Below are 21,597 nucleotides of genomic sequence, written 5' to 3'. Positions count from 1 at the left end.
CACACACACACACACACACACACACACACACACACACACACACACACACACACACACACACACACACACACACACACACACACACAGATAGACATGTGCAGCTGAATCAGTCTCACTTACCACATGCTGAAACAGCATGTCAAACTGAAGTAGCAGTGGCCTTTATCTCCCTTTATCAGGACACCTTTGCATTTCTTCTATCTTCAGAAACCCCTTCCTGTTGCACTGATGTGTCTGTATGTGTCCATTCAGACATATGTGGAAAAGTGGAAATGTTTAGTTTTATGTGGTCCACCTCATTTGAAATAACAGAACTTCTGTTATTTCTTAGGGTGGATTCTGCATCGGAACAAATACCTGTTTCCTGTATAACTTTTAAAAGCATAAAATAGTCAAAACCATCACTAAATTAGATTTGTTTACATCAGAGAAGGCAGTTTTGTCAGTGTTTCTCCCTACATGTGAGGAAACCTAACTCAGCTCTCTTGCTTCTAATGAATGTCCTCCTACAGAACTAATGTCATTAACAACAGGTAGGGATGAGGCTAATGCAATCAAATCCTCTCAGTGATTACAACTACCATCAGCCAGCCCCGCATCACACCAATGAGAAGAAGCGGCTCATTAGGAATGCTTGTAAACAATACACCACGGGCTTCAAAGAAGCCTCCTCCCTAAAAGCTATCAGCAAAAAGAGGCAGCAATAAAAAATAGAGAGGAATATGAGATGGTTTTAATCCAGCAGTTTAAAGTCTAGTTCTTCTTGTTGTTTGCTTATTTTGTTTATTACTTTCTAATTTTGAAAGCATTTCTACAGTGGAAAAGTGGCTGCGGAGGGATGAGACTCAGGTTTCAACTGCGTCTGTACACTGCTCGCTGGGGAAACAGGTTGGCAGGTTTGATGCATGATGTTTGTATATGCTGTAGGTGTGGCCACTAAAGGTAACATATAGAGATTCTCATGACAATTGATAATGAAGAAAAATGAAATTTATAGAAAACGTGTCAAAATCACCTGTTTTTTCAGTTACATATTATATGGTTTGGATTATTAACCTTAATCTGTTATGAGTAAATTAAAGTAAATGTCTTAGTTTTTAATAATTAATAACACACCTTCATGATTAACAGTCGCAAGGCTACATTCATATGAGAAATATTTGGATTTAAACATCCCTTTTGTTTTATCATAAGTTTGATTCATGAGCTTAAATCAAAGCATCACTTCGTTTTTAAACAGACACCACGCCTGTATTTAGCTGGATTGATTATCTTTTTCCCTATTAATATATACAAACATAAATTAGATAGGAACATCTTGTTCAGGTAAAGGAAAAGAAGTTTACATTTGAACAACTCTCAGGCGTTTGTGGTTACATAACATCAAAATAATCAAAACGTGTTCAACCAGCGTAATTCAAATAATATTTCAGGGTTCAGCACCTTTTTTACACCTTTATAAAAATGTGTTTAAACTTGATGACAGATGAAAGCTTGTGTGGAGCTGCAGCAAAAGATGAACATGATCCCTTTAATACGTTGCCAACAGGAGCCTGTAACAGCCTTCCTCTTTCTCTGCCAGCTAAGTCTGAATCTGTTCAGGTCATTCTTGTCTAAAAACTGTGTGGTCAAAATACCATGGATTCCTTAATTATACATAACACTGTGAGAGAACGTCTGCTCCACATAGTTTCTTTCGCTCTTAAAGAGAAACAGATCAGAGGCCATCCCTAGCCACAACTGCCTTCTGATTCACTTTTTTTTTAAAGAGCTTACAATCATCTACCCGCTTTAAAAATATATTAGTGGAATAACAAGTTTACACAGATGGAGGACTGTGTGTTTGCGTATTTGTTTTTGTGGGTGCAGGAATGTGCAGGCATAAAAAGGAAGTTAAAAAGGCTGTACTTAATTTCAGCTGCATGCAGTAGAGTGATGAACTGCACCTGTGCCCAACTTGCACCCTTCATCCTTCTCTCCTATGTCCTAAAGGCAGTCTTTTTCCTCCCATTCATCAGTCATGCTATCTGGGCTAGAAATGCTTCCCTGCTTCCCCCTCTATGTGAAAAACTCTGTAAACTATCTGGGGAATTGCATGTTTTTCTTTGAAAATGTGAGAGTTTGGCATTTAAGTATTGGAACATATTAGCTGATAATTGCATTAGTGTCTTGAGAAAGTCATACAGGGCACATCATCCTTACTTGCAGGATTAGAGTTTCTTATCTGAAAGCAAAAATCCATACACTCTCTCTGCAAAATCTGTGGCCTGTCAGATCTGAATAAATCCATTTCCCCAGACATCTGTCAGAGCACACAGCATTATCTGAATCTTGCTGGTTGTGGATTGCTGGTAAAGCAGATGGTTGTACATTTTTGTAATTATTAGTTAGAATGAGTGAAAAAAGGACAGTCAAAATTTTCCCTTTTAGAGGGTGGACTGCTTTTTCTGGCATAATTTGCAGTGAAAGTGAGTGAAGGGGAAGCCAGCACCAGTCAGTACTAATAAATCTGAGTGATTCTCTCAGTCATGCATGTTCAAGCCAGCGGTGGCAAATGTCCTTGATGTTATTTTTAAATCTGGTCATCAGAATACCTCTGCAGATACGCCAAACACCACAGGCATGGCTCACAAACCGCCAGCGTTTTGTGTCGCACCTCAGCCAACAGATGCCCTGTGGGATGAAGATGACTAGCCATTAAGAAATTAATTAGATTTATTCCTGGATGGAAATGACTTCAGCAGTGCCTCTCCCAAATATTGCTGTTGCTTTCACAACGGCTCATAACTGTCAGGGGGATTGTGTTGTTTAGCTCTTACAGATTGTGTTAGATGTTTGCTGAAGCACACAGACACAAACTGACAAGAGGTTGGTGGCTCGAGCCAAAGCAGATTGTAAAATAATCACCTCTTAGATAGGAGGTGAACAAAGTCACATCTTAAATCTGGACTCCAGGAGAGTTAAGTTTGTGTCTCCCCATCTGCATTTCTGTGGATTTGTGCATCTGGTTGATTGAGCAGTGTGTGTGTAAGTGTGTGCATGTGTTGTAACTGTGGCTGAGTCTGGGTTTGTCCATGTCTAAGTATATCTAGTGTTGTATGGAAACTTTCCCAGTGTCTGTGTTTACTCCTGCTGGGCAGTTCCCCAGCTGAGTTTGTGGTCAAATGTGAATAAGGCGAATATGAGCCTGTTTTCCTGCATCGGCTAACTTTGGAACACTTGAGGTAGACGGATGTTTGAACAGTAGTGTAAAAACTGGACTGATCTGTTTTTTTGCGGTCGAGAAATAAATGGGCCACACTAGATGGAGTCAGCGTATTCAGTGCGGTGGTTGTGTGCCTTTTGAAAACTGTAAAAGCTGGTGTTTGGCATCAGTTTCACCTGCTATGCTTGACCGAGTGCATGACAGTAACTCTGGAAGGGAACTGTGTCATTGAATAATAAGAGTTGAAAAGCACAAGGCACAGAACTTGTTCTTGCGAGGTAATAAATACAAGGCAAAACTCAGTGAAAAAGAAGCGAGTGAACAATCGTACAATGTAAAATCTTTATTTGTCAGGGTTGTAACAGATGAGTATCTGATGCTTTATAGCTGCACAAATCAAAAATACCAAGTTGCATCCTTTATTGAACTTTAATAGTTTTCAAAACAGCAGTGTGCATACAGCTACAAACTGGTGAGCAGATGTTTCTTCTCATCCTTTGATCGACGTGGAACTAAATAACTCCTACATGCTCATCTTTACGGCTCCATTCATTCCACCTTTTCTACGTTCCTCTCTCGAGCACCGTTTTGAAGTACTAACATTTCTGAGTGAAATCTCAATGAAAGGATTAAATTCCACTTGAGCTCTGTTAGGAAAAGCTGTAGATTACCCTCTCCATTGTATAGTTTTCTTTTTTGTTTAATAGTGCACACAATTCACGTTTATTTCCACTGTGACTTAATGCATCTGGCTTATTCGGCGCGCATAATTTAACGAAAGGGGGGTAACAATCCATATAGGATGTCACGCTCATATAGTCTTTTTAACATGTTGCTATAAAAATCCCCCCAAAGCACGAAAAGAGAAAACTGACTTTTTCGTACATCCTAAAACAATGCGAAAGTCATCCATCACTGTACATCCAAAAACATAAATTTTAATTTTGCTCATGTTCCTGTAAGCTTGAACACAGTCTGATTCAACAAACAAGGATGAGAATGTGTATTTCACATAACTTGAAACCATCCGGCACATATTAATAGCTGCTTCCTGGGGGATGTGTCTTTGAGATGCAGAAAGAGAAAAGTTAAGACAAAGATTGACTGACTGTTTGAAAGATAAAACCGTGTAAAGTAAAACAGAATAAGAGATAAAAAGAAAAAAAGGAAACTCCAGTTTTTGTGGGTTGCTATAAAGTTTGCATATTACTGTTTGAAACTTCTGTTTATGCTACAAAAAAGAGGTGCTTCTGTGGTTACCAAAGAGTACATGGAAATGTTGTGAAGTAGATGAGGTAACACAACGAAAAAGAAATCCTAATTTGGCAAGATGTGTATTAGGATATTTGCTTAAGTCTCATAAAACAAGACTGAAATAACTAGTGTTATGCAGATCCTTATTTTTAATGAAACAACCAGCTCCTTAGACCAGACACAGACTTGTGTCATTTGTAACACATGAATGCAAATTTGAAACTTTGGGTTTTCTCACTTTGCTTATCTCTCTCCCACCAGCCGCTTACAGGAAATTGTTTTTTTTTTCATACTGTTGACAAGCGCTTGAGCACAGAGGCTCACCGGATTGTTGCGGTAGGTTGTTTACACTGCAATAGAAATGGTCTGCTTTGAAAAACTTTTAAAAGCAAGCAAATGTACAAGCGGTTTAATTTACAAGACGGTTCAAATGACAAGAAGTAAACATGATAATTGGTCTTTATGAAGTTCTGCTCGGTGGAGATGCATCACAAGAAAGCTTGTAAACCGTTACCACATCCCATATCTTTCACAAAGGCTATGACAGACACGATATGTCTTAGCTTGTCATTTTGGATATCTTATAATATAAATATCTTTAATGCTGTTAACCTCATGTAACCGCATGTAAACCTTGTAGGTTTTAATAAGAAATCAGATTTTGTCCTGTCCAAGTTCTCTTTTGAGGTGTAACTGATCCCCCACTGATGGGATCAGCGTGATGCTGTATAAATAATTATACATATAATATAATAAATTTCCCCTGTTTTTTTTCTTTTTTGCAAACAAACACACATTCATTGCCAAACAAACACACACACACACACAAACAGAGTGAACAAATGCCCTCCCTGTGCGCTCCCAAAGAACTGCTGCAAACAGAGATTAGAGAAAACACATCAATTCATGTGCCAGTGCTCTTTATTTACTCTCGGGCTTGGGTTTGGGGTGATAGGGACTGCAAACACTCTGTCCTAGCTTTCGACTACTGAACTAGCCATACAACAGTTGAGGTTTCTTTCTCAGTAAGCACTGCACTGATTCCTGTATAATTACACTCATTAGAGGACCGCAGCCTGGACTTTACATAATCAACATTGATGTGCTGGGCACAAAGACATGGACCTCAGGCCCGTTCTGTAGTTGCAGTAATGACAATACAGTCATCATGACAGTAATGATACTTTGATGATGCCAATTATACAAGAGACTTTGTTCTGTCTTTACCAATCTCTCCTCACTCTTTCCATGTGTTTCTTTCTGCCTCCCTGACACCACTGACCTCTATAATAAATGCTCTGTGCTTTAGTTGATTGTCAGGAGGATTTTGATCCTTCCCCATCTGAAATGCATCAGACAGGGAAATAGATTATCCCCTTCTGCAGTCATTTTGCTTACAGTCCTTGCTGTCAGGATTGCTTTATGCAAGAAATCTGGGCTATTGATATTTTGTATCCAATTATTTAGACAGGAGTCTTTTTCTTCTACTTCATTTCCTTTTATTTTTTTAATCTCCTCTTACCCAGTGAATGCACGACATCTCCGCATATGTGTGTGTGTGTGTGTTGTAGCTGCTTTAATGCTTGTTAGCTTGATTAGATTATTTTCATTTTTTTTCAGTTGTGTTTGTTGCGTTGCTAAGATGAGTCCATGTGGTTTTGACAGCAGATTCAATATATATTTTATCAATTTTAAATGCTTGTGTTTAGTTTGCAATTTCTGCATGTTTGATGAATTGCTGCCCTTTACTAAAAAACAATCTGAGGTCAGCATATGTTGTGTTTGTGTGTGCAACTGTACACATGCATGGTTTGTGTATAGCCATGCCTGTACACATGCATGTCTGTCTCATGGCAGTTTGAACTGGATGTGGAACATGTAACTTGCATGCAAATCTCTGCTTCCAATTGGCTTCACTTGTTGTCAGTATTCCCCTCTCATCAGGGTGATTTAGGAGCTGCTAACTGCCATGCAGTGTTTGCGCCGGTCCATCTGGAAGCCAGTTTCTGCCTGAACCAGAATGCCCCCATGCCAACTGTGGCCACAGAGGATGGGTGGGGGAGCTATCTGAGGTGGGCCAGTGGTTAGGGCTGGTTTAAGCTGGGGAAAGTGCAACAGTATTTCAGGATCAGCGAGCAGCGGACGTAAGATCGTAAATAGAGTTTTTATTGCTGAGCTGCTATGCTGGGTGAGCCTCAGTCTTTCAGCAAGATCGTAGCAGTGATTGATGTTTCCAATGTGCCGAGGGAGGAGGCTGTGCAGCGTGGGGGTGCATCAGACAGCGGAAACGGCGGACATGGCAAGGCTGGCAGAGCCTCCTGCCCTCCCTCATTTCCCCAGGGTTACCCCCTGACAATCTCCTGTCCTGTGTCAGCCTACAGATCTCTGTGTGGACACGGCATGGACTCTTGTCTCACACAGCTTCTACCTTGAGCTGGAAGTGTCTTTAAAGTCACTGCAGGATATTCAGTACAAACAGACTCACATACTCACTGTTGAAAGCTGGAGAAACCTTTTGGTCCTGGTGATCCTCCATGCAGCAGGTGCATTCAAGCTGCTGTTCATGAAAGTAGCTGGTTCTGTCCATTGTCCTGTATCATAACATTGAAAGAGAAGTAAGGGACACCGGTGAGTGTTGTTAGAAGCGAATTCCTTGAACAACCCTGTATGTACTTAAAAGCATGAGACAATCTGCAGCCCTGTTTTTCCAAATATAGATGCGCTTTTGAAAAGCTTAAGAGCATACAGCCTAGAGATTCCGGGTTTCTTCTTCTATTTTAATAACACAACAAAGCTGACTGAATTAGCTGTGAAAATCTGTGTAAGATCAAATTTACACAGTTAAATTAAAATCTCACTTTTTTTAACATACACAGAGAATTTCAAATATTTCTAAATAAAAAAAACTGTCTTACGTACATCAGTCTTACGTGTGTCAAATCCCTATATAAAGGTTTTCTTCATAGCTGTATAACCAGATGACTCATGTTCAAAATGTAGATAGTGTAGCAGGTAGAAATACGTTCCTTCTGTGAGCTTGGCCATTTTTATGTGTCATGCTACATACATTTCCACTGAGGCTCTAAAGTTAACTTTATTCACATCAAAATAAAAAATAATTTTTAACATACAGATCTGTGCTACACTGGTCTCTATGGTAACAGTCATGCCTGCATGATCTGAAAGCATGGTCTGCATAAGGTCACAATCTACCTTTGCAGAATTGTCCGGCTGAAAAAAATAAATGTATATATGAATGTTAGGATTCTTTAATGGTCTGTAAGGAAATATCTTTTGCAAGGGTGCAATATGCTCTCTATGTGTTCTGCATGTCTTCACTAAGGTTCTTGTTTTTACAACCTTGCTAATTTAGGGTGGCTAGTTGAGTTGTCTGGTAGGAGTGAGAAGGTGGTTAAGGACTAGAGAGATTTTTTTTCATTCAGTGCCAGAGAGCAGCATTGCTCAAAGCTTTTGAGAAAACATCTGATGGAGCCTCTTGAGTGCTCCCAGATTGGCAATGTGAATAGCAGCTTTCATGGAGGCTGCTTGCTCTAATGTGTTTTTGAGTACTGTGTGTGTGTGTGTGTGTGTGTGTTTGCTCACATTTGTGTGTCCTTGTGTGAGCATTTTCTCTTAATGCTTGTATGTACGTGTGCGTCATAGGTTCAGCTTTACTCTCTGCGTATGTGTGTTTGGTGCATGTGCTTGAGCAGTTTGGTTATTTACATAAATAACTTGAGGTGGAGGCAAAAAAGCCAGCAGCAGAAATGCACAGCTGGGTGTGTTTCAGGGACATTTTACAGTGGTGATGGCTCAATCCTTCACAGAGCTACAGTAGAGCTACCTTTTCATTTATTTATGTGGAGTGGATGCATATGAAACAAATAGCTCTTATTTTCAACTGCTTTCTTTGGAGAATCTTAATTGTCTCTTTCAATATTTTTGGCCTGCTTATCTTCAGCAGACACATTTACAGAAGTCTCTTTATCCATTTGTACATAGTTCTGGTAAATAAAGTGTTTAATATCCCATACTTCTATATTTCCTAAAGCTGCTGATGTTGAAGAAATACTGTAGGTTGTATAGTTTATAGTTTTTTTCCCCCTATATGCACCTGTTTGTTCCATGCACAGTTACTTGAAGATCCTGCATAGAGGCGGCATGGTTTCCACTGCAGCATTCTGGCTTGCAGGGGGGGACAGATAGCACTCTGCCATGGAGTCATCCTAAGTGAAATAGCTTGACATAGGAGCCTTACTGTTCCTCTGAGAGTCACACTGCAGCACTCTGTCTCCCCCAAGTGGTACTTCCTTGCACCCCGGACCTCCACCATATGAACAACAGCTGACAGTGTGATCATGCTTGCACTTGTGCCCAGCATTTCTTTTCACACTTTCCTAATCTCTTCATAAATGTCCAAATAAACATCCAGATGAACAGCATCATCTTTTTGGGCTCTTCATAAATGTTTTTTGTTTTTATACACGTGTCACTGTTCAGAGGGTATTCGATTCCACACACTCCTTGACACTTTAGGAATCAAGGGTATTTTTGCAGTTGTCCTCTGCAGCTATCAGGTTTTAAGAGGGTTTTTCTTGCTGGATGGGCCAGGCCAGACCAGACTGTGATAAGTTATTCCATAATGTTTTACACATCTTCTCTAGCCTTCCTCAGAAAGAAAAGGAGGATCCAATGTTTCCTTGGGTTTTGTGTGTATGTAATTGCTAGCCTCTAAGGGTACTTTCTTCCAGTTTGTATTAAACATCTTCTCCATCTTGCTCTTTTCTTCTACCACAGGTATGAAACGTCCGTTCAGCCCGTCGTTGCTGCCAACAATCGAGCTGGACAAAAGGACCGGCAGCACTGAGCTGGTAGTGCAAATGGACAGCGAGCTTTCCTGCAGCATAGGGGATGAGGGCGTACGACCAGATGAGCAATCACCAGGGGGCGCCTTGCATTCTACGCTCTGCAGACCAAAAAGGGAGAGGAAGCAACGAAGCTACACATTGTGTGATGTGTGCAACATACAGCTGAATTCAGCTGCACAGGCCCAGATTCACTACAATGGCAAATCCCACCAAAAGAGACTCAAGCAAGTCAGCAATGGCAAGATACCAAACAACGCAGGTAGGTCTTAAGCGCTGCTTGACTGACCATTTGTTTAAAGTTGCAAAATAAGATATACATGCAGAAAAGTGGATAAAGTCTTTAACTGGATTCTTATAACCGTGTCCATCACAAGGGTCATGCAGTTTAACAGAATCCCACACACTGTTCACAGCACACTGTCACAAGTTCCTCATGCCACTCCTCTGTATTTGTGTTGAATAGAAGTTAAACAAATTGGATTCTATTTGGTGAAATGTGTTCAGACACAGCCTTGGGCTGAAGACACAAACACATGCACGGACACAGTAGCATACAAGTAGAGCAGAGCTGAGTGAAGTTAGAAAACAAGAAGCTAATTAAGTGCTGCTTGTGTTTGATAGTTGTGTTCCTGGAAGTGAGGCGGCTGGAGTGAAGTTGGACATTTTTTCATTCTAGTCACAGTCTTGTTTAGAGCTCTGCTGCAGGGAAATCAGTCTCTCAGTTAAATTTGACGTGTTCACACTTTCATTCGCTTCTTTGCTCTGTCTCCAGCCTCGGCAAAAGACGTACATGCGACCAAAACATGTATGCAGACTCATTTATCTCAATAAAAAGAAAATACACAGGGCATTGTGCAAAAGTCTGTCACCTTCGTTTCTTTATAATTTGCCAGGAAAATAGGAAATAGGTTTATTTATTTATTAAAAACATGGAAATAAGAATGGAAATGCAGTATTAATGTGGGAAAAAAAAGAGTTGGTACAATGCTTAGAGACTTGAACATCAATATTTGGTATGAGTACATTTATTCTTCAATACAAGCCGAACTCTCTTAGGAAAGGTTTCTTTTAATTTCTTTAAGTAATCTCCAGGAATAGTTCTCCAGGATCCATGGGATGAAATTAGATTCATATTTACTTTTGACAAGATCCCCATCATCATTCGCTGAAACGAAGCCCCGCATTATGACAGAGCCTCTACTGTGCAGATGGCCGTAGATGCTCTTGTGTAATTTGGCATACCTCAGTCTTTTCTCCCAGTGTCCTTTCCTTAAGAATGACTTCTTGACAGACACACTTACACTGAGGCTGTTTCTGATCAGACTTCAGCAAACAGTAGATGAATCAACTAAAGGGCCAAGTGCATCTCTCCGATCCTCTGTCAGCTGATCTTTACTTAACTATTTTTAAGGAAAGGACTTTCAGATACTGTTTTATCAGCTATAGATAGTTTTTTTTTTTAACCCTTCACTTGTCCAGTTTACTCAAATTCCTTAAGGATACACTGTTCACCATGCCAAGATATGGAAGGTTTTTGACTCTCTTTGCAAATCACCTTGTTAGTGCAAAATTACAATTTTTATCTTAGTCAAACTGTGTTATCTTTGGCATTTTTCATAGATTCAGTCTAAAAAAACGAGAACAAGTTATGTATTTTTGCAAAAGGTTCCTAGGAACAAAGTGCCTATAGATCTAATTCAAAATTGTGACTTTGCTAAGTTGGCTATTATGTCCGATGAATCCCTTGAATTAGGTGCCCTTTTTATGCTAGAATAATAGGTCTAAGGGGCCAAACGAGTAGAGTTAAAAGTACTGAAAAATCCGCCAATGTCAAAAGAAAAACTTTATAAGATCACTTGAAAGAAAAATGTAAAGAGCAGAGGGGTGACTCAAAACTTTTTCTTAGTACTATGAGTTTAACAAAGTTTTGAAACCCAGTTCAAACACAGGCTGGCACATCCTTTAGGTGGTTTACATGTAGCAACATGTTAATCATATGAGACAGAAGTCACATTTGTATTCGTGTTGCAAACAGGGAGAACGTTGTGATTGTACTTGAGCAAAGCTGGTTTCTGTGCTGGAAGTCTGTCACTGTCCTCAAACAGGTGCAATAGATGATGTGTTTAGATGTGTTTGCATTTGAGCAGGTGTGATTTTGTCACACAAATCAGCATTTGCAAAATTAAGATATGATTACGGTTAGATTTTTCTGAGGAGGAAGAGTAACCTTATCCGAAGAGAGCTCTTTAACAGGTTAAATGTCAAACCCTGAAATGACTCAAGGGGTGTTAAACAGTTTAATCTCCAAGACAGCTGAGGGGCTGTATGCAAATTGCAGATATTCTCAGATGAGACACTGTTCCACCAATAGACCAAAGTGTCGTAGCGTCTATTTTTAAACATCTCCCTTCATTACAGCTAAATCATTCTTAAAAATGTTCTGCAAAAGAAAGAAAGAAAGAAAGAAAACGGGATGCCATTAAGCATTTTTTTCCTGCTTAAGCACCCCTTAGCTGATGTTTGAAAGAGCTATCTGTAAAACCCATTAGTGCTCAGCGATGGGAATAACGGCGTTACTAACGGCGTTACTTTTTTCAGTAACGAGTAATCTAACTAATTACTATTTCTATCGTTACAACGCAGTTGCCGTTACTAACAAGAAAATGCGGTGCGGTCGCGTTACTATTTTTCAACAAACAGACGGTTGAAGCTGTCTTCACCTTACCGCACATAAGTAATCTGGGCGCTACAGCTTTAAGCAGCTGCGCGCGCTCCCGCGGACACTTTCTGGCAGATGATCACTTTTTGGCACAACACCTGGAGCTAAGAAGGCAAAAAAATCACATGAGTGCTGCTGTTTAACTGAGGAAGAATAAAGAAGTCGTGGTAAGCCAATCACATGACCACTTAAAGACAAAGCAACAAGGTGATATATACCAGTGAAAATTGTGTTGATAGGCCACGTAAAACCAGAGTCATGATAAACAATATACGTGTGTTTTTTCCTGAATAGTTTTGTCACGTTTACTGTCTAAGGACAGCGCTAGCAAGCGCTCTCTGCTTATGACTAAAAAATTTAAAAAACAAAACAAAAAAACAGCCATTTCGTGTTGGTGGAAAAATGCACCATGTCGACCAATCAAAAAATGATATGGCGACATGACCTTTGGTTGTTTAAGAAGAGGGGGAAGTTTTAGAAGTGATGGCGAGAGAGAGAGAGAGAGAAAGAAAGACAGCAGAAAAAGAGAGAGAGCGAGTTTTGAGATATGAGAGATTTGTGACGTTTAGCATGTTTGGAGTGTGTAGTTAATGTGTTGTCTTGTGTAGTTAGTGTGCAGTGTTGTGGATAGTTTTGTGTTGTGTGTCAGAACAATGAGGCGACTGCTGTCTCCAGGTAGAAACAGGAGTGATACACCTGCTGTCAGACCTGCAGGTATTAGGCTGTGATGTTCTCCTTTATAGTGGACAGAAATTATTTTTTTTATTTTGGAGTGACACAAATAATTTGTGTGGCATCATATTGAATGCAGAACAGCTGATTGTTCTGTAAATAGTTTGAAATGGTTATTTAAAAAATCAAGGTAAAAGGTAAATGGATGCAAATAACTTTGTTGTTTGCAAAACTTGTGCATAGGATTTTAAAATTAACAATTTATATTTGCACTTAAAGTTATGAAATATGATTCGAAAAACATGTTTGTGGTTGTTACAGTAAAAAAAATAACTTTTTCTAATCGGATTTTATGTTTTTGCCTGATTTTAGATCAATTGTGTTAATACAGTATGTCAAAATGAAAACATAACTGTAAATTCAGACACATGAAGTCGTGCTGAAAAGGATGATACCAAACAAGGCAAGACAAGTTTTTAAAGGTGAAATGTGGAGGGAAAATCAAAAGTAGTTAAAAATGGCCAATTATACCCTGGACCCCAGAGGGTTAAACTTTTGTTTTTTAAAGTAACGCAATAGTTACTTTTCAAGTAATTAATTACTTTTAGAATCTTGTAACTCAGTTACTAACTCAGTTACTTTTTTGAAGAAGTAACTAGTAACTATAATTAATTACTTTTTCAAAGTAACTTGCCCAACACTGTCAGTGCTACACTGGAACCCTTGCAAAATAAAATGTGCGTAAGTTGAAATAATAAGTAAAAGTAATCAACATTAAATCATAGCAATCATAGCAAAAAAATCCAATATGACAGTGGGTTTCCCCAAATTAATCAGCCTTTATCTTTTAGAAAACAATCTGTATATTTCGGTATTTAATGATAAAGTAGCTTCTTAAAATAACATTTGACGTAATTGTTTTCTTTTTTAAGGCAGTAGAGATGGACAGGAAATGAGTGCAGGGGAATAATATGCAGCAAAGGTCCAGCCAGCTGAGAGCTGAACCAAGCACTCAGCTGCTAAGGGCCCATGCGCCATCCTAAACTGTCTGATCAAAAAAGCGTACATAATTTTGGTATTACTTTTCTACAGAGAGGAAGAAATTTTAATTTGGGAATAGTCTGACATTATTTGAGGCTATTTTATTACCTCTGATTATTACTGCACTTTGTTTTTTAATCAGTTTAAGAAATTGGAAAGTACACAGTTAATATGCAAGGTGACTTGAATAATTACACATTTTCTCTTTTTTTTGTAACTAATGTGAAAAGTAAAATCTTTCAAACCCAGAAAATATTTCACTGTTCTTTTTTTTTTTTGTTAATAATCACACTCTATCTTAAAGCCTTATGCTGGCTAACCAGTAGCCCTGAGTCTTCAGAGCTTCATGTAGAAGTCCTTGTAAAAGATAAATGACTCATACACTTCCAGAGATATTGAACTGCAGTTCAAGTAACCACACCATAATTCAGCGATCACATAATATCCTTCAGGGATTTTTCCAAACATGTTTTAAAATTGTATCCAGTTTAATGTAAAATAGTTCTTCATAAATACTGCGTATGAATCAGATTTGGTTTAACCGAGTCAGTTCCACGTTGCTGCAAATACGTCTGGAGACTGAAGCTAATTTGTAGTCATGTGTTGTTTTTGAAGCTCTAAAATATATTTACACAAAGCAGCACTTAATTGCCCTAAATGGCTAAAAAGCTTGCAGGAAATATAAAAAAAAGTTGGTATAGGTGCAAAATCATACTTTAATTTTTGTTCATAAAAGTTTGCCATCTCAGAACTAATTGTTTTAAATAGCAAGCCATAAAAAGCCATATTACAAACTGGTTTTTGTCCTCTGGGCTTTAGAAAAGTGTGATCTTCTGTCTTATTATCAGCACACATTTTCCAAGGCAGAATCAGTGATTGTATGGAGGGGTGTCGGGGGGCAACATATGGTGCTATCCAGACTACGTCTTTTCCGCATGCATAAGAACAGCACGGCTCTGTCTAGGCTCTAAACCAGCATACCTGGAGCCTGGACTCACATATCAAAATAATTTAACAAATTTTGAAATAATCAACCAAGAGTCGGAGAACAGATGTACAAATGTGAGGAATAAAATAAACGAAAACTTTTTTGACAGTTACTTTACAGATAAATGTGTGTCTTTAGTTTGGATCTATTTTTATTAAGGGGATACATTCTCCCTTACATGAACAACAGACTGCAAGTCACATGTCAGCTGTCAGCTTAGGTCTTTGCTGTGCGCTGAAGTGCAACTTTTATCATAAGACATGCTGTAATGCAAAGTGTTTGATCATTTGGTCTTTGATGCCACCAGCTTTTTAAGGTTAGAGACAGCTGTCCAGCAAGCATCGAGCACACCTGATAAATTCTACAGTAGTATGTACCCAACACTTTATCGTACACACAAGAAGCTACATGTTGTTTACTTTAAATTCCCAGTTTTGGTACACTGGTGCATGTGATTCATACACACAAACACATATATAGTTTGTGACTCTGTGGCTGTGTGTTTATGTGTTGTTTTAGGTGTTGTGTGTATTAGTCAAACAGCACGCTGAATTGTTGTGGTGTGCAGATTCTCTCTGACATGCAGTCACAATCACGCAGCCTTATCTCTGCTCACCTTCTGCTGACTCCCCGAGGCAGCCAGCTCTGCTGCGTCCTCAGCTCCAGCACAGCTATGCTGCGTTTCTGTGTGTCTGTGTATGTATGTGCACATCCTCCTCATCTAGTTCAGATATTTTTAGATTTCTTAAATGTTACACAGTCTGTAACTCAGAGTGTGGAAATATAAAAAAGAGGCTTTGACGCTCCTGATTCTGTCAGTCTGCATATGTACAGTATCTGTGTTTGGTGTAGATGTTTATAGGTTTATTGCATAGATAAAGAATATAATATTTAAATAAGAGTGTATGTAAGTGTGTGTGTCTTTGTCTGTGTGTTACTTGCAGCGAATCTTCTCCATGTCGGCGTGTATTTCCCTCCCTCCATGCTTCACTGAGCTGACATGAGTCCAAGCTCTCTTTTTTTCTCCTTCCTGTCTCCCCTCCTACCTCTTTTTTCTACCTCTCCCTTTCTCTGGCATGGATGCTGGACATGTGGGGCAGCTAGTCATACTGAAAGATGAATGTGCCAGTGATTAAGAGAGTCCTCTCTGTTATCATGGGCAATAATATGTAGAGAAGCTTGCTGACAGGGCTGAATGAAGAGAAATAGTCCAGATGTTTGGGTGACAATGGGAGTTCAGGTGCAAATTTATGCGCTTTAGTGTTCATTATTATGGAAATGTTCCATAATGATATTAAAAATTCATAGCGAATACTCATGTGTTTGTTTTGAGATTGAAGAATTACTTTACTGAAGATGAAATAAAGTAAACAGCTCAACAAGAAGTGAACTTTTTAAACTCAATATTTTTTAGATGTCATGGCTCTTTTATGACTCCTAATGCTGGCTATATTTCATTCTGTCTATAGAGAAAAACGGCTACAATGCTTGCAATATTTCAATGCCACAGAGAGTTTTTTAGTCAAAAGTACTCTTGGTGGATACATATTTTACACATATTGATGCATGTATGGAAAATATTACTACTACTACAACTAAGGCTGCATTTCTAAGTCAAGCAAGGTGAAGCTTGTTTCATCATTTCAAGAAAATTTAGCCAGATTGTCACGTAAGCCAAATCTTTTTTAAAAGTAAAAGTACAAGACAAAAGTCCAGCTAACAAATGTAACACATATTCTTTACATCAAATCACGTTAAATATTTAAGGTGCAGATGTGTAGGAGGTTTACCTCTGCTTGATCCATATCATATGCTTGCTATGAACCTGTATTGAGTGCATATATGTGTAGAAAGAAGCTTGTTGACAATAACCTGTTAAAAATATAATTATGACCACTAACTTTTCCTACATCCCTTCCTTTACAAGTCTATAACTGTATTCTTTGTTTGCTTATGAATTTGCTATTGCAAAAATTCCCTGTTATACGCCTCAACGCTTTGACAATAAAGGCTCAGACAGCATATCATGTTGCAGAAATTAAAGTTGCAACAAAACATAATCTGGTCAACACAACATTAGTAGTCCAAACTAGCTTTACGCTTCTATTTAAATTGAATAGCAATAGTTCTGTGAAGTCAATAAAAACAAATGAAGTTGAATGTTTTGTAAAGGCCAAACAAAAGCTATTGCAAATCTTCATAATTCTCCCACAATCTGAAGTTACTGCAGAACCAGTTATAAGTCCATAAGTCTTTGACTGCTGGGATGACTGGCATGAAAACAATATAGAATTATGACTTTTATCTTTTCAGGGTTTGGTTAATAGTATTTTAATATGGGTTTTAACGTTCAATGCAGTAGTCTAATAATTAAATATCGGTGAAATGTCTGGCTTGATTAGTGACTATCATCAATCCAGATGTCAGGTTTGCAGCTTTAATTACTGCTTAAACTGGAATAGTGTTTATGTTTGCTGCTGACAACCATGACTGTGTATGATCTATTTTATTACAGGCCTCAGTGATGCATGTAAATGTGTTTTTTAACTTCAATGTTTTGTTGCATGTGTGTATGTTAGCATGCATAACCATGTGTGCATGTATGTATAAAGCAAATTTCTACTTTGTTTCTCCTCTACTGCTAAGTAGGGAGGCCTCAGATCAACCAGTCCTTAGAGGGAGAAAGATCCTTAATCCTTTATGCTGTAATTAGTATTGGTATTAATTTCGGCCAAGGACATGCATCAATGTAAGGAGTCAGTCAATTAAAACTTACCCCGCCCCCAAACTTAAATGCCTGACGCGCATGCACACACACATGCTTCCTTGTACTCCCTCGTTTACTTGCAGACCCCCCTCTTTTTCCAGAGCGAATGATGAAATCCTGTTAGAAGGGTCCAGAGGGGGGGGATCAGGACTGTGGACAGCACCCTGTCCTGATGTGACCTAGCAAAGCCTGTGGATCCGAAAATCATTCTGACAACACGATGTTCGGCTGTGTGTGGTTGTTTGTGTTTTTTGTTAATCTTCCTTAGCATTGTGAGGCAGCATGAATGTGTCCTACGGATACATCCTCCATGAGACAGAAACCACGCATGATAGAATTAGCATTTGTGTGTGCGTGTGCCTGTGTGTATGTGAGGTTTTTTTTCTAGATGTCCTTATCTTATTTGCTTTGATATGTGAACATTTTTGCAGTGTGTGTGTGCGTGTTAGTTTATGTTTGTGTTAGTGTGAGCCTCCTTTTCATGGTTAGACTCTTCATCGCGGTCTCTGTCTGACTCTATCTCTCCGGCTCTGTTTTTAAAAAGCGTGAGGAATTGGATTAAAGGCAAGGATTTTCTGCATGAATGCATTTGCACATCTGCATTTTATTTTTGCGCTGCCTTGCAATTTCGCTATTTTTCCCCCCTCAACAGACTAAAATTACTTCACTCTCTTTATACATGCCTTTGGACATACATGTACAGACGTTGTTGGTGTGTGGTGTTTATGTAGTGACCGCAGTGTCTACTCTGATCCTTGTACATGGTTGATGTTGCTGCTGGGTTGTTTCTGTGTCTAATTCCAGGAAGCACTTGCTTCAGCTAATGTCATTTCACAGTTCAAGCAAACATTAAAACCTCTCCAGAGAGTATTGTCTGTAACAAAACAAAAAATTACTTGAATAAACAAGAATATGTAAAGTACAAATCACTGATAAGCTACAAGGATATATTTATATAGAAAGGGACTTATTTTATAAGCATATCCACAGTTTATCTAAAACACTGTCTTCCATGTCCTTTTTTTTCCTGGTGTGGGTGTTTAAATCTCCTGAAATGTGATGTGGCCGTCGAGTCCTGCACTTTGCCATTTTTTTCCACTCCCCCCCCCCCCACATCCCCTGTCCTTCTTTCCCCCTGTTCTCCACTTTGCCCCAGGGTCCAGACCTCTGTGTGACGGCAGTTCAGATTCTGGGAAAAGGTCGACAGGCATACCAGGCTGACACACAGGACCCACTGGAGCAAAAAAAACGTGAGGTGTGGCTCTTACCGGGCCACAGAGAAAGGGTCACGTTTCTCAAATCATCCAATGTCTGTGTTTACTCAGGTTCTGACAGGTTGACTGGCTGTGTCTGCAGAGAAGGCCAAGCGATTCTCGCTATCAGCCCCTATCTGCCCTGTCTGCTACACAGACCCGTACAGCCTCAGCTGCCGCAGACATATCTGCTAGATGAGTCGTACCGTTTGCCAGTTTGCTAAATGTCAGAAAATATCAGGCGGTTTTCAACAGTATTTTGTCATTTTGATCACCTAGCATGACTCTTTTTTGTTTTTCTTATTTATCATTGCCCTCGTTTTGTCTGGCCGTGTGCTTGTTTTTTATTCTCCATTTTCAAACAGAGTTAAACCGCTGGTCTTTTCAGTGTAATATATGTAAGCATATTACAGAGAAATGCTTTTTCCTTCTCCCTGAACATACAGTGAGGAACATCAGACATGTTGTAGATTTTAAGTAAAATCAGGAAATGTACTATACAACCCAGTGAGCTGTCTTTTTTGGACAATTTTGCCCTCTTCCCCCACTGGCTCTTTGCTAAAAGACTCATGAAAGGCTTTCTTTCTGAGCAGAAAGGAGTCCCTTTAACCCCCCCTCATCTCACCTCCACCTTAGCCATCATCTGTTCCCCATCATTACAGGCCTTTGGAAAGGCAAAATTACAGCAGAGTGACATATTACCAGCTGTATCTAAGGGCAGGAATGGAGGTTAGAGAGGGAAAAGGTAGTCTGGAGTAAAGGGGAAATAGAGATGAGCAGGAGTAATAAGGAAGATGGGGGTTCTAAAAAGGGAAGAATCACATCAGCAAGACTGAGACAGAGAAAAGCTTAGGAAAGAGGCTGACTTGAACAGAGAGAGTGGGTGGTATGTGTGAGAGGCAGACGTAGACAAACACTGTCATTTACAGAGCGAGGCAGAGCGGTCTGCTAATGGACACATGATATATGGCCCCAGAAAGTTTGCAGTTCCTCAGAGTTCCCAAAGTTCACATATACCTCCAATTCTTCACAACCAAGCCTTCAGACACCAGAAGCGTCTTTGCAGAAGGTCATTGCATTTTTGTCCAGAGCATTTTATAGTATAATTTTGGGGGAATTTGAGCTAATCTCATGAGAGGCCTCGTGTCACATCGAATGAGAGGAAGCAACCGCAAAGTAGTCTGACAATGTTGGAGCGTTTGCTAGTGCATGGAGCAGTGGAACTCTAGAGACCCTTAGTGTGTCATACATAAAACTGAAGTAGACAAGCTTTTGTAAACAGATGTAAACTAGGCGGAATGAGACGAAAGTGAGGGTGAGGGGAGGGCATGTACGGTGCACTAAGCACACACGCGGTCATAAACGCATATCTTTTTGCCTGTTTCATATCGCATCTGCATACAGTAACATCTTAGCATTGTTATTTTACGAAAATTAATAACTGTCATCAGATACAACATATTAATGCATCAATATACTACCTGCAGAATAGCAATCTTTTCTAATTTCTGTAAGTCTTTATGCTGATTGCAAAGTTGGACTTTTAAGGAAACAAAAATGTTCTTATTTTTCATTCTCAGAATTGCATTTTGTTTGCAGTCTGTATAAGATGTGATGCATGATTTGTCATGTTTAAATTTACCACAAAAGTTCTCAAATTTAAAACGGGTACGGGGGGGTAGACTAAATACTTTTTTTGTTGAAAAAAGTAATATTTGGTTTAAAAAAATTCCCCTCAACTGTTTTGTTGCTCCACCATTACTGCCTGACTTCTCAATTTACCTGCAGGTCTGTATGTATGCCAGTTTTATGCAAATAATCCTAGTTCCCTCATAGCATGGCCAAAGCGGACTACTACAGCTCCTTCTGACAAACACACACATACACGCACACACACCATGCCATTTAGAGAGCGAGGGAGGCAACTCATGGATGATTTTCATTGTTATTCATGTATTAATTTATTCGCTCATGGCAGACGTGAAACAGGGCTGTAATATGCAGATGTGGGTTTGTTTCTTGATGGGAATTTTCTGGTCCACTGCCTCTAGCTGCCACTAATAATAAAGACAGGCAAGAGAGGTGGAGGAGGAAAGGGGGAGGGAACTGGAGAGAGAAAAAGGGATGAGGGAGAAAATGCAGTTATAGGAGGGAAGGTTAGAGTTGTCAGCATGCCTCCAGTCATACACCGGTTCTCAAACAAATCTTCTACACCCTATACTACATATGCACGCACACACACATACGCACACACACGCACACACACGCGCAGGTGGTGACCAGGTGTGATCTAGCTGTGAATGGTCTTGTCCTTGACATGAAGGTGAGCATGTAGTGTTGTCTTCTCTGTACTGTTGACAAGACTTCTGACCAGCTGCAGGCTGTTGCTCTACTTTCTTTAGCTCGGTAGTAGAAACTGATTTAAAACTGGCTATTCTTCATGATAAGATTAAATCCACAGTTTAATATCATTTTTTTTAACCTCCCACCCAAGAGATAGATATACTGAAAAATATCAACAATGATCTTTAGCAGAAGCTTGCTGAAACATACTACAGTCAACTACTTCTTGACCCCTTCTCGAGAACGGCATTTGTTTTTCAGCTGACAAGAAAAATAAATATCTCCATAATGCAACTAATAAAAAGCTAATGCATTTTTATGTGATGTGTGTGCAATCTGCGTAAGAATATAAGCACTTGTACAAACTATCTTTGTCACTACCAAGACACAAATAGCCAAAGAAATACCCTGTGGGCTGTGAGTCTTGCTGTTTTCTGTGCATGCTGTTGTGGTGTTGCACTGGGGTTAGGCCCTGCAGGGGTGGGGG

The 21,597-nt window shown here is 39.4% G+C and overlaps 1 protein-coding gene across 4 annotated transcripts in view; it reads left to right on the top strand.

Annotated features, from left to right (window-relative positions):
* The window catches only part of znf385c (zinc finger protein 385C), a 145,607-nt gene that overhangs the window by 41,747 nt on the left and 82,263 nt on the right, over nt 1-21,597 (top strand). For all 4 annotated transcript variants that reach the window (XM_042218596.1, XM_005920358.2, XM_042218597.1 and 1 more), the window contains exon 2: nt 9,257-9,586. In XM_042218596.1, coding sequence (XP_042074530.1) covers nt 9,259-9,586 — 328 coding nt within the window. In that variant the 5' untranslated portion in view covers nt 9,257-9,258. The remainder of the gene's footprint in view (nt 1-9,256; nt 9,587-21,597) is intronic.

The sequence above is a fragment of the Haplochromis burtoni genome, unplaced genomic scaffold, assembly GCF_018398535.1.
Source record: "Haplochromis burtoni strain Fernald_Lab_line unplaced genomic scaffold, NCSU_Asbu1 Contig_21, whole genome shotgun sequence".
Classification (NCBI taxonomy): Eukaryota; Metazoa; Chordata; class Actinopteri; order Cichliformes; family Cichlidae; genus Haplochromis; species Haplochromis burtoni.
The sequence above is the reverse complement of the archived record's forward strand: the minus strand, read 5'-3'. Positions and strand labels throughout refer to the sequence as shown.